General features: G+C 41.3%; 1 protein-coding gene across 4 annotated transcripts in view; it reads right to left on the reverse strand.

The window, feature by feature from the left end:
• Nucleotides 1–13547, reverse strand: part of ERBB4 (erb-b2 receptor tyrosine kinase 4) — a 647409-nt gene that overhangs the window by 194351 nt on the left and 439511 nt on the right. For all 4 annotated transcript variants that reach the window (XM_075094047.1, XM_075094045.1, XM_075094049.1 and 1 more), the window contains exon 5: nt 2995–3060. In XM_075094047.1, coding sequence (XP_074950148.1) covers nt 2995–3060 — 66 coding nt within the window. The remainder of the gene's footprint in view (nt 1–2994; nt 3061–13547) is intronic.

Raw genomic sequence — 13547 nt, forward strand, 5'->3', positions numbered from 1 at the left:
TTTTCTTGTCACATTTAGAGACACACACATTAGGACAGAGTTAGATGCAGGTGGTGTTTCAGACAGAGTTAGAAGTACAGAGAGACATTGCTGGAAGGCAACATACAAAGAAGCTAGGTAGATGATATTAATGCAAAAACTAAAGGATTTTGATTTTTTTTTCATATGTAATTTGAAATGAAAGACACAGATTAAGATCTTTCATTTTTTATCCTTTCCTAGAAAAATAATTTAAATCTTATCTTGGGAGGGGTGCTCATTAGAATTTTTTGCTTCAGTGACTCCATAAAAAAAATGAAATTATTAAAATGCAGATGTGCCTCTGAGTTGTTTCTAGGAACAAAATAGTTTGACACTGGGATGTAGTACCGCTGAAGTGTTTTCCTACGTGCATTTGAAAGATGTGCATCCCCAAGGTGACTAGGTTAAGGTACACGCTATGTTTGTGGTACCATTCATCCTATCTCCGGCTTGTACCTAAGAATAACATTTATGAGCTTGAAACCCAGGCATATTTTTTAAAGTCAGAAATGAAGGCAGCAAAAGCACAGCACCACTTGGCATTTTTGTGTCTGTAGTCCCTACTCATATTCTTGGCTTCAAACAGTTTGCAGAAAACGACATTTTGAGAAAGTACAATGAAGAAATGCCCATTGCCAGCCTAATATTCAATTTTTTTCCTTAAATCCTGCTGTCTACCCAAGGTGCAGCAAGGTCAAGGAGGCAAAGAGGAAATATACAATATCAAATTAACTCCTGTCCCTGGCAATCAGAGGCTGCTCGAAGGTAAAAGGCCGTAGAGTAGCTTTTTCAAATTAGAAATGTGTGATCTGTGTACCTCTCTGGAACTTAGATGGCATATGTCTTTCCATAGTTTATTATTTTAAATCCACAGTTGTACCTTAGCCTGTTGCCACTGTTTGGATTTTAGAGGGCAGTCACTGTGAAGAGAGATAGCTGTCACTCCTGGAACAAACCTACTGTGCCGCTCTGCTAAGCTTCTGACTTCACAACAGTGCAGATAAGTTTCCCTCTCCCTGGTATTACTACATTAATCCATCAAATCAGTTCACTTATCTAAGAGCAGTGTTCTGTTGAGGTTGAGAGCGTGGGAGCTGATCCTGCCACATGGACTTCTGCAGCCCCACAGAGTCCAGTTGGACTTTCCAAATCTACATAAGGCTGGAACCTCTGCTTGCTGGAGCCAAAGCCTGAGCCAGGATCATGTCATCCTTATATAACATAACTGTCAAGGTTTTACCGTATTCTTGGATAAGCTAACCACATAAGGCCTGAATAAGTCTACTCAAGTTTGGATGAATTACCCAGGTTCTTACAGAGTTACTAGTTTTAATAATCAAACAGGCTTCCCATTAGGACAAAAAAAGAACCAACATTAATTAATTCTAACCATGACATAAAATAATTTGGTCAGCTAGAGTTTAAGTCCCTTTCCATTATCTACTTCAGCACATAACCTTGATGTAAGGAGGCTTTCTGAGCACTGACTTCTTTGGTGCTTTCATAAAGGCTGCCAGCAAATGAAGGAGACACACTAGCTCAACTCAGACAAGGAAGAACTTGCTTAGCATCACTGTACCTGGTTTATTATATGGTTATCCCTACAACCTGTTCTAAAGCATTTTTAATCACACAAACAGATAAAGCGCAATATGAAACAGTAATATAAGAATATGTTAACTTTAGCAGAGCTGTAACTGTCATCAGCTTTGCCAGCAACATCAGCTAATGCTCCTGAACAAAAAGCAGTCCCTGGCAGGGTGGCAGAGCCTCTTCAGGCGTGCAGCTCCATCGCCTGTGCCCCTCACTTTGCCATGGACAGGAGGTCAGCTTGGATTTCCTGGTTGTGCTCACTTGTGAAACATTCATGTCAAGCTGTCTGCCATTTCTAATTTTCTCTTATCTCTTGCTCCAAGCAGTCAAAAAAGAAAAAAAAAAAAGAGGCATAGTTGCACTGTTCCTAATATTTCCAACAAAAAAAGCAGATAACTTGGGCTATCATCAGTTGAGAGGGTTAGTTGGTGTGCTTATTTGATAGCAGTTAATTTGTCACAATCCCTTCCTCCTACCTACAACTCAGCCAAGAAAACAAGCACAAGCTAAAGCAGTGCTCTCTGGGGGAGGTATCAGCAACCATTTCATTTCCTAGGAAGAGTGACCCCAGTAAACGCAAGCGATTTCCACCCTCCTGAATTTCAAAGAAAGGAAATGTAAAGGATAGCTCTGTTCCCATAAAGGGGAAAAAAGAAGAAACTTGTAGGAAAAGACAGCTCTCAATTTTCTCCTCTTTTATATTTGCTAACATTGTGATGGCACTTTTAGCTCTTTAGTGCCTATCCGAAGGAGCTGAAAGCACAGAGGAAGAAACTGACTCAATATAGTTTTTATTCATTTTAATACTCTCTAAATTCAAGAGGACAGACAGACATCGTGATCAACCCTTCATTTACTACTTCCTTCACAAAAAAATACTTATTCTCTCAGTACAACTCAAATACATTCCAAAGTTATTATAAAGAGAAAAATTCTGCAAGATAACTAATATACCCAGGCTCCCACTGAAATTATCAGAGTATTTTGGCACTAGGAATTTTGCAGTGTCAGGCCATCATTAATGATCTCCAAATCTGCCTTGCAGTTTTTTCTGTTCCTGTAGTATTCATTTCAGTGTATTCAAAAATAACCATCAATATTCTCAGGAGCTGTGCTCCACGTTGCCACCAAGAAGTGAAAAGAAAATTCACATTAACTTAAGCATTTTTAGAAAGCACAAGGAAGGAAAGAAAAACATAAATTCACAAGGGTGGAAGAAAAGAAGATCATCTGTTTGTATAAACATCTGGAAAAAAATTTCACATAATTTAGAATTATACTAAAACCTGAATTTATAGTATCCCTTCACAAATTAAAAAAAGTAGGATCTCCATTAGATCATTTTTCAGTCCTTTGTTTCTCAGAGTCTTGCATACTTACAGGTCTGGCAGTGATTCTCTGTGGGTCCCCAGCATCGGCCTGTGCAGGACTTGTGGCATCGGCCACCTGCAGGACAGATACACAGGGAGATTAGAAATGTGGCTTCCTTTCATTTCTTCAACATCCAGCAACTGCTGAAGAGAGGGGTCCATCTTGTCTTTGGAGGGTTTTTCATGCTTTACCAAGGTTTAAACAGTGCCTGTAGAAAGGACGCAGATAAATAGCCAGAACTGGTGCCTAATATATATGAAATATGGCTACTTATCTAAGTGCTTTATACACTAAATACTTCTCTCCTATTTACAATGACTGGGACATTTTAAAACAAAAAAGGTGAACGACTCTGGAGGACTGCGGAACAATTTCATCACCTAGTGCTATTACTATTGCTCTCTACGCCCTATGTAAGACCCACTTGTTCCTCCACAGAAGAGACGGCTGTGCTACAGAGGATATCTATCTATCTATCTATCTATCTATCTATCTATCTATCTATCTATCTATCATTCAGTTTCATCTGAACAGTGGGTGATACACTCAGTGCCCCTGATTAAAAGCCACCCCTCATCCCCAAAAGCTTGCGGAGTCTTCACGTCCAATATCATAGCAAAGGAAATGTGCCCCATGCGACCACTTAACCCCAGCGACAGCTAAGCTCACAGGACCTTTCCTTTTCTGGCTGCTAGTTCTCTAGTTGCCTGCCATTGTGCTTCTGAAGGAACCTCATGTTCCTTCAGAATCTAGGTGATGCTCTACTTCATCCTTCTGCTGACAGGTTTAGTCCCTCAAGAAAAGGAACTGTAGGTTCTTTCATTGTAAAATACAAATGGAGGAGGAAGAGTTAGCAATGGTAGCTTTTATAAACTACCTAGAAATCACTGGCTGAAACCTGCTTTGACTGAAGAGGGAGTTGAGTTCACATCTTCCATGTCATGGCTAAATGCTGACTGCTGCACGAGGAAATGGAAAGCAGGCAGAAGAACTGGCACATTATCCTCCAGCTGCATCTTATGTTATTTGAAAAAGCACTTGGACAGTCCGACACCAGTCCTGACTGCAAGCGAATGGAGACCTCATTCCGTAGCCCCCATCCAGATGTGGCCAGAGCTCAGTCACATTCCTGCTCTTAGTGCTTCTCCCTCTTGAATGCCAAATGCTTCCAGAGCACATATGGAGAGCCTGCCTTACTGCACCCTGAGCCCCAGCTGCAGGCAGCCAAGCCCTTTACACCCAGCCAGACCTGAAGGGATGAACTGAGAAACCCAACATAAGCATTGCTGAAGACCATGCACAGTACTTACTGCTGCTCTTTTGACCACAGGAACCTAACCTTGTCTTCGATTAAACTTTTATTCATCACTGAATAACCGCTGAGATTCTACTAAGCAAATTTCCCCTTTGAACCTGATCTAGAAGCTTAGCTTTCAATCCTGTATTAACAGCAGCTGCTCCATTACACTAAATCAAATAATTCCCACATGCTCTGATGGTAGATAGCATTGGAGAAAATGCAAAATGTCTCTCAGCAAAGGTTGGATCTCCCCAAAAGAAAACACTGCTCCTCTGCTAGCAGTGTGCTTATACCTACAAGACACTATACAGTTGAGCGAACCCACTGTGATAGTTGTGTGAAGTCAGACTTCGTCACTACTTTTTCAAAGCTAGCATTCTTTCCTCAGCACTTGTGTATCATTCGTGATGCTGTTAATGATGATGTATGGTAATTACCACACTGCATGCCAACTACCTTGTTAAAACTACTGGCTCCTTGCTGCATTCACTTCATTTAAAGCAATTATATTTGGGAAGCATTGTTGCTGACATCACCAGCACATAATTTGCTGTCACATTCTGCCATCTGTTTATTTAGATCACAAATGTACTATAACTTCATAACGCGAACTCCTTCTGGCTGACAGGGAGGGGACTCCATCTGGCATGAATAATACAACTTTAATCTGTAATAACGATTATTATGATTATTAAGAGACTACTGGAACCCTGCACAGAAAGCAAATACATCCATATTGATTTATGAGAATCGAAGTTTAAAAAGAAGGTGAGGTAAACAGCAAATTAAAGAAAGAATTTTAACAGAAGACACTTGGTAAGATACAGTTCGTTTGTTGGCTTTGGTGCTCACCCAACTGAATAAAAATTATCCCAAGGAGGCAGGTTTTATAAACCAGCTATTCCTGACCAACAGAAGTGGAAAGGAAAAAGGGTAGGGCCCTGAATGTATGTTCAATAACCTTTTCATCACTTGCTTTGCTTAGCCCTCACCTGAGCAGAAGCACCCCTACCAGGGGCAGCTAGGGAGGAACCACAACCCATGGACAACAGAGCCTCCTCTTACAAGACTATTTTATGCCCTGATCTTCCTTGCAGTCAAATCTCATGCCTGTCTAGCTTAAGGGGTCTGGAATCTAGGGAGAAAGCCAGAAGTTTTGCAACTAGATGCAGTATAAAGCACTGCACAGATCACTTGTAACCATATATTCCTGAGGCACAACAAGGCACCAGCTTGGTGGTTTCTTCCTCTTTCTGTCCCTGGATTCTAACCCCTTCCAAAACATATTGTATGTGCTGGGCTTTCTACTGAAGCACACGCAGTGCGATAACACAGAAGAAACTTCAATCATCCCTCCATGTGATCTCTGACTAGAGAGACCACCCACACTTCTGTGAAAGTTACACTTAAAATAAAAGTCTTCACATTTGAAACTCCTAGGTGCTGAGCTGGCCCTCGGTGCACAACCAAAAATGTATTGAGCCAACTCTATCCGTCCTGGAAATAAAAGTGATCCAGCATCTTCAAAAATAATTTAATTTTTTTTTAAACATGCGCGCCTGTTTCCTGGAAGATGACTTTGTTTGGCAGTGTCAGATGATCATTTGCATTTAGAGATATTTAACAACATAGCAAGAAAAGGCTGCCAGTTTTCTTTTTTCTTATTGGGAACTCGAAGTATCTGCTCCATTGTTTTCACTTTTCTCAGCTGCACAGACACAACAAGGAGCTGAGCTCATAGGCAGCACACCTCTAAATTGCATTGTTACATGTCCTTTTGAAGGTCAAATATACTGAGAATTAAAAACAAAAAACAAACTCCCTCCAAATCGTGTGTCTATATTGGTTTGTTTGTTTAAAAAGAAAAATAACTTTTTTTTCTCTCAGTATGTACTGGTCCAGATTCTGCCGTCACGTAACTCAGTATTTCACCTGTTTTTTCCCACTATAATAAAGACAGATTGCTACCCATTAAAGATCAGCTCTGTAAATCTAACACAAAAATAGTCCCATGGAAGTAGAGCAGAAGTTGCCAGGAGCATAATGAGCATTCATGTGAGGAACAGGTCTTACAATTAGATCTGTATGTCAGGCTTAAATGATAATAAATCTATTGGCCCTAAGACTGACATGGTAGATTTGAGAAAAATTTATCAAACAATTCTGGGCATGGAATAAATTATTCCTGTTATTCCTTGTGTCTCTAAAATATTCTAAACCCCTCCAACATACAGCAGTAAGGGTTAAAAGAAACAACTAATGAAGAAATGGCAAAACTGCAGAAGTGTTCTTCCTTTTGTTTTGAGGCAGTGGAGAGTAAAGAGGTAGAACTTCTTCCTCCACTGGTTCTTGACATCAAAAGATGGTGAGTGTCCTAAAGTCCTGGTGGCAATTGGTGGGACCTAGGAACCCTTGGCCGCAGTAATACAGCTCATCTGTAACAACTCATCCTGTATGTTCTTATTACAATCAAACTATGATTCAAGAATTAGCTGGAATTTGGCAAAAAAATATTCTGCAGAGCTCTACCTAGTACCTTGCCCATCCACTTAATTCTTGCACCTTAGTGAAGGCACGTAAGAAAAAAAGTGGGTTTTTTCTTTTCTAAATGAGATTTGGAAGAGTCTCCTGCCTTGTTACAGATGTGATGCTAGAGTACATTTCTGCTCCTAAGTGGTAGCATTGTTTTGCATGCATGATGACATTTTATTCATTAGATGGCAGAGGAGGAGGGAAAGAGTTAAAAGGAGACTTACATGATTCTTACAGGGTTTGTTATGAAATCTAAGTTTAGAAAGGGTAGATGCCCACTGGAGCGTGAGAATTAATTTTGCTTTGGCAATTTCCACGTGGAAAAAAACAATGGCTCCTCTCCTGGCCTCGTATTCCCTTAGCCAGTACTACCGCAAAAGATCTTCCTTATGGACTCTGGTGCAGAGTACCGCTGTAACATCTAGGACAGAATTTTATTTCAGGAGATGCTTCCGCTCTCCCAGTCAGGGAAAGTCACCAGCAGAAAACATTTGCTCACTTGCTTGGGAAAGACCAAGGTTACTTCATCCTTGTGCTTTCCTAAGAATTGAGAAGGACTTTCCTTCAGCTCCAGACTGACTTTATTATTTCAGGAACAGTAAAACCACAAAGGATTAAGTTACTGACAAGACAAGAAAAATGAAGACCTCCTCTTAGCTCTAAGCTCAGTGTAGTACAGGGAAGACACACAGCTTCTTCCCCATCAGCTATGCCAGCTGCCTCAAGCAGACGTCTCTCAGTAGGAGAAGGAAAACAGAAATAAGAGGAGAAATGGTCTCACTTTGCACAAAGCATGCTTTTACAGATGGTTTCTACTAGGTTAATAAATAATTAATTAATGTTAGCATATCTGCAACATGCTGATACTGAAGTGAGAAGAAACACAGCCAAAATAAAGCAGCTTTGATAGTTACAAGCCATGGTTATAAGCAGCCTCTTTACTTATCTAACAGTCTAAAACAATTGATTAACTATCAAAACATCTGTAAATCATTTATTAGCTTCTGTAAACTACCTGTAATCTCATCCTTCTCCTAAAAAATTCAGTCCTGCAAAAACGCTAGAGATGCCATATAGATGTTTCTAGACATAGCGAGCCCTAAGGTCCAACAAGTTCCAGGTATACTCTGCGGTAAGAGTCCCAGTCCCTTTTTTCCATTGCTTAGGTGGAACAGAAGGTTTAAATACATTTGCTTGTTGTTTTTCTAGGCAGCTAAACCTACTTAGATTTAAATATGAAGAGAGAACAAAATCAAAATATAATTCAAACACTGCAGCACAGCATTAACAAGAATTAAAGATACTGTTGCTGTGATGGATTGTTCTGCCTTCATCAGGCTGTAATGCTTTCTGTGTCCTTGTCTGACTATTCCTATTGTCAGACATTCAGTCAGTCAGTCACACTTCTTTGTTAAGTAAAGTAATTTTGCATTTTCTACCAGCCCTGTGCTAGCCTTCAGATCTCTTCTACTGATTGGAAAGTTAATTACCTAACAGAGACTCACACTTTTCAGGATTTCCTTTCTTTGTGGCAGGAGAGACACATGTCACAAGAGAAAGTAAAACTTCCTATAACAGAAGAAAGTGTCTTATAGAAATATCTAGTGCTCATCTTCTCTTTCTCTCTGTAGAAGTGTTATGAGATACAGTAATCCAATGGTCAATTCCTCTACTGCTATCAAACTATGTTGCTTTCACTGATGTCAGATGAATTCACTTTGGGATGTATCATCAAATAGTTTTCCAGCATGGAATTAGTCCCATAAAATTCCGGCTTTTCTTTAACAAGCTGCACCTGCACTGATATTGTTACTTTTATTGTGGTAAATGGCAGCACTTAACAGACCTTTCTGTTTTGTATCTATATCATTGCTTCTGCCCCGAGGTCTCCATGGCCTACAGAGGTTCTCTGCACAAATTTTAACAGGATCCCTTTTCAGTGAAAGCTCGCAGAGCGTTTATCAACGATGAATACTTACACTGGAAAAGTACAGTGCCTTTTGTGAATGCTACCACTATCTGTAAGTCAAAGTTTTCTAGCGCCCACCCCAAACTGCCAGGTGTTTGCGCATCCAGCATACAGGGACCCCTGGGGCTGAATAACAGTGAAAGAAAACTCCCTCTAATGATCGCTTCTGATAGGGACTTCCAACTCTGTCATTCAATGCCTCTGTCTTCCCCTCGTCTTCCTCAGTAGATAAGAAGAGAGATGCACACAAATGGAGAGGTACTCACACACAGGCAGTTGAAAAGAAACTGGCATGGGAAATAGGTCTGAGAAATGAAAACAATCTGAGAGATACGCCCTGAAAGACAGGCACAGGGCAAGATACGGGGACAGTGCGAGGGCGAGCGGGGAGAGGGAACAGTGATAAAACTGAACCAGCACTGAAGCAAACAAAAACTGAATACTAAACGGGGGATGCATTTTCTTGAGTAATGTGGGATTGAGACAACACTCGCATGTGCATAGGGACCTGGGATCTGCCAAGAACTGTGAAATTACAGATAGATAGGTTGGTAGCAGACAGTTTGGATTTTAAGAGAGATTGGCCACCAGAGGTAAAGGAATAAATGGAAAGTCAAGAAGAGGATGTCAGCAGCACCGAACAGGCTCAGGCCGGTGGATTTGTATCTATCGCTGACAGCTCTGAGCTGATAGGAAGCTCACTGTAACGTTTCTTCAGCTGCTAGAGAGAAATGTCTTCAGGCCACAGTAATGACTACAGAAAGGGACCTGAGCGGGAGTAATGAAGACACTGGTTATTTTTCTCTGCCTGGAACAGACAGCACTGGTAAGGCTGTATGACTCGATGCATTAATTGGGGGTTTAGTCATCCAAACAAAATAAAACACTTCACATATGACATAGTCTAAAACTTTACACTGATTAAGCAATTAGGAGCTATTAATTATCACTGCTTATAGCGGTTAGCACAGAGTAATGTAAGTGAATTCCCCCCACTGTGGCGGTGAATTAGTTCCAATCAGCATCAAATGCCTTTCTGAACACACACACAGGGATCCTGAGCAAATGGGGAGACACAGCCAGAAGGCTAAGAGGATAGGTCAAGTCATACCTGCTGTTTGGCAGGCTCATCAAGAACAACAAGCCCTCAGTAATCTTTCCTTGTAATCTTATTGTTAAAAAAACATATTCCCCTCCAGTAAGCCACAGATAACTGCCCATCCTCACACACTTGCAGCAGGACCTCTGTTCCTGAGCAGCAGAGCAGCTTGGTCTCTGTCTAACGGGGGTCTACACTGGGGTAGAAATGAAACACCCTTCCTCATCCGGATCATCCTCAAAGCACGCAGACCAACAGCCCCAGACCACTTCAAAATACAGGGGGTAGCTCTTATTTTCCCTTTCCTCTGTGCAGGAGGAGAGGGAGATGTTCCAGCATCTGTAGATGTTAACACTCACCTAGGATGTGGGGTTAAGCATCCCGCTTTCTCCTTTGATTACTGTGATGAAGACTCTTGCCTACCAGAACAGCTACCCAAGAAACAGTCTGCAGGTTGTTGGAAGGGGAGAGCACAGAGCATGCACCCATCACTCCCTACGATGCAGGGAGCTCACTGGCCCCAAAGGCAGAGAGCTGGACACAGCACACAACTGTTCTTGACTTCTTGCCCCACAGCTCAGTGGTTATGATCACTGGGGAAGAGGTACATCTAAGGATCAGTCCATGCCCCCAGAACTATTTCTGTATCTTACCTGATGACTACTGAATACTTGAAATTCCAAAAGAAGCAGTAGAAAAGGCCCTAACTCAGACCAACCTGGGGCAGTTTCGCCTGGGAGGTGGGAGATAGGAGATATGGGATTGAATGCCTTTGGGCAAGGTAAGGAAACTGAACCCTGCTCCCCCACATCCTGGGGAACTCCTAAGATGCTGATTTATTTTGTACAAGGAAAGAAACGACCTTCTTATTGAGGAAAATTTTGAGTAGAAGACAGGTCAATAAGGGGAAGGCAGCAGGCAGGTAAGCACTGCAGATTCCCAGCAGACAGAGACCATAAAAAGCCAACATCTTCTATGCCTTTATATTAATTTCAACATTTTCCCCAGTTTGCCCCAGGTGGTACTATTTTAATGGGCTCCTTCCTGTGCATGGGGGTGTCCTGAGGTGCACAAATTTCATATCTAAGAAGCAGCTATTGCAACAACTAACACTGCAATAGCCACCTTGCCCTAGGATACTGCCTATTAGCTCTCAGCCCAGGTGCTTTTTATTCTGGCTCACAGCAATAGCTGCTTCTGTTTGTGGTGTGACAACACATGAAATTAAAAAACACAAACAAGTGAAGCAGCAGCAGCTCCTATTGAACACAGCAATCATATGTGCACCCATATCAGTGCCTGTAATAAACCTTAAGCCAGGTATCTGTCCTCAGGTGCAGCAGCAGACTTACTGTCCCATGCATAATCCTGGCTGCGAACTGAAGGATGCAGACACAGGTTTCTTTTTTGGATACAATGTGTAACACTGGGTGAGAAATCCCTGCACGTTAGAGATTTTCAAAGCAGGTTCTCAACAAACTCAAAGACACACTGAAAAGTAAGTGTCAAAGCTGAGGGTGTTCTTATGCTTGTTTAATACCAACTCCTCCACCCCTCAAACAGATCAAGTCAGTCAATACCACATAAGTCAAAAGAATGTCCTGTAATAATGTTCCTGTAATGCTGCCAAGGCAGTAATAAAGTTCGAACAGACGGGCATACAGTTTTCATTTTTTAAACAAAGTAATAACCTCAAAGAAAGGAAATGAGAAGTTGAAATTGAAGTGGCTTTTAAAATTTATTTTACTTTTTCTTGATGCCATGTAATATTCCTATAGTCTGGCTGGGTGCAGTTAGGTGGGCTATTGGTTTAACCAACTTTTGACTCAATTAGATGGAAATACTAAAAAGGAACTCCCCATTCCCATGAAATCTGGAGTCCAGTTTTAGACAAACTTTGGAAAAGTATCATAATATGCTTATTCAAATGTAGCTGCTTATTCAAAAGGTATCTCTGGCTACTCAAAACAAATCTGATTATTACAAAACAATACTTGGACAACAGAAGCCCTATCTCTGTTGGAAAACAAAGCTTAGCCATATACTCTGATATTTAGATTCAGTTGTTTGCTATCCACAAATATTCATTGAAAATAACCATACAAACAAATTTTAGACTGCAATTTCCTGGAAAATCTTCAGCTATCAGAGATCTGCATAGAGGTGATGCTGTTTGTGGACATTCCGTGACTGTCATGTAGGTGTAATACAACAAATTCAGTATGAAGTTGTTTTCATATGTAGCAATTTGTATAAAACCACTTGAAAACCTTGGATTAAGTATCTTACTCTGCAAATATTCCCAACGTTTCCCCTATGCCAGAACACTTCACTGATGATGGCTTTTATGAGGTTTTGAAAGTAGATTACAAGTTCCTACAAGAGGACCAGAAGCAAGATTTTGAGATGTAAAAGCTCCTTTGAATACTAGCCCAAGGAGGTATGAACGTGGAGATCCTACCTGGGGACAGAAAGCATAAGGGACTGCAGCAGTATAAAATACACTCTTCTTTTTTGCTTTGCTACTTCCTATACCTTGTCTGTTGTTCACCAGACAGAAACTACCTTCTCTTCACTCAGCTTCATTTGAAGGCACAGCACTGTCATTTCCCCTGCAGGAGGTGTGAAGGGATCACAAAACAGCTGTGGGTTTGAGCAGACCAGTGGCCAGAGCTCTTTAGCCAGGCTGTCCACAAAAGGAGGACAGGAACTTCAGTGGCAGTTCTAAGAATTTCTGCTGAAACAGGCATCCTTAAAAATACACAGATATGATAGCAATATAGGCTTGAGGTGGTTTTGTGTTTTATGCAAGCAATATAAGAGTGTGTCGGGAGAAACCCATCACGATGCTGGCTGGCTAGTCCCAACATTGCACCCACCTACTGCCACCGAGCGATGCACCTACCCTCAAGCCCTGCGCAGCAGCACCAACCAAGCCTGCTCTGAGCTGGTGGCTGGGACATGCATCTTGCAGACCTAACAACAGACAATTTCAAAAGTGTCGGAGGCACACAGCAGCTTCAAGAATCAGTAGATGCAATTAAGCGGATGATTTTAGAGTCTTTCTTTTCCTCCTCTTTCCCTAAGCAGCTCTTCAAAGGCAGCTAGCTAGAACAGCTGGAGCTCCCTGTGAAAGACCAATTCCACCCACCCACCCGCCCCTCACAGCAAATCTGCCAATTACCATTCAGTTAGACTATTTTAAATATTCGGAGTATTTGTGGTTTATTTCCTACTTTCAGGAAACACTAGTGTTTGTGATAAAGCAAGCTGCTTATAATGGAAAGGGATGCTTTCATTTAAACTGAAAGTCTCTCCCTTGTGCAATGAACTGCTTAAATGCCAATCTGCCTATAAACAGGTGGTATACAGTAATACATTATACACACACAGGTTGCCATTAAAAGATAAGCAATTACCAAGAGTTGCCACACACTGCTATGTGGACCACCACTTAAATTCTGCAGCTACAGAACTAGTGCCACCTTGTAATATTTTTATACATCAGCATGGTAAACTGTGCCACTTGGTGGGTGACTTTCACCCTGTAAGAAGGGAGGACGATACTCAGTAAAACAAGGTCAGCACTTTGGCAGGGAGGGGGTTGGTTTTGGGGTTGGGTATTTTTCGTTTATCTTTTTGAAAAATATATTTTTTCACTG

Source organism: Phalacrocorax aristotelis, chromosome 5, assembly GCF_949628215.1.
Source record: "Phalacrocorax aristotelis chromosome 5, bGulAri2.1, whole genome shotgun sequence".
NCBI lineage: Eukaryota > Metazoa > Chordata > Aves > Suliformes > Phalacrocoracidae > Phalacrocorax > Phalacrocorax aristotelis.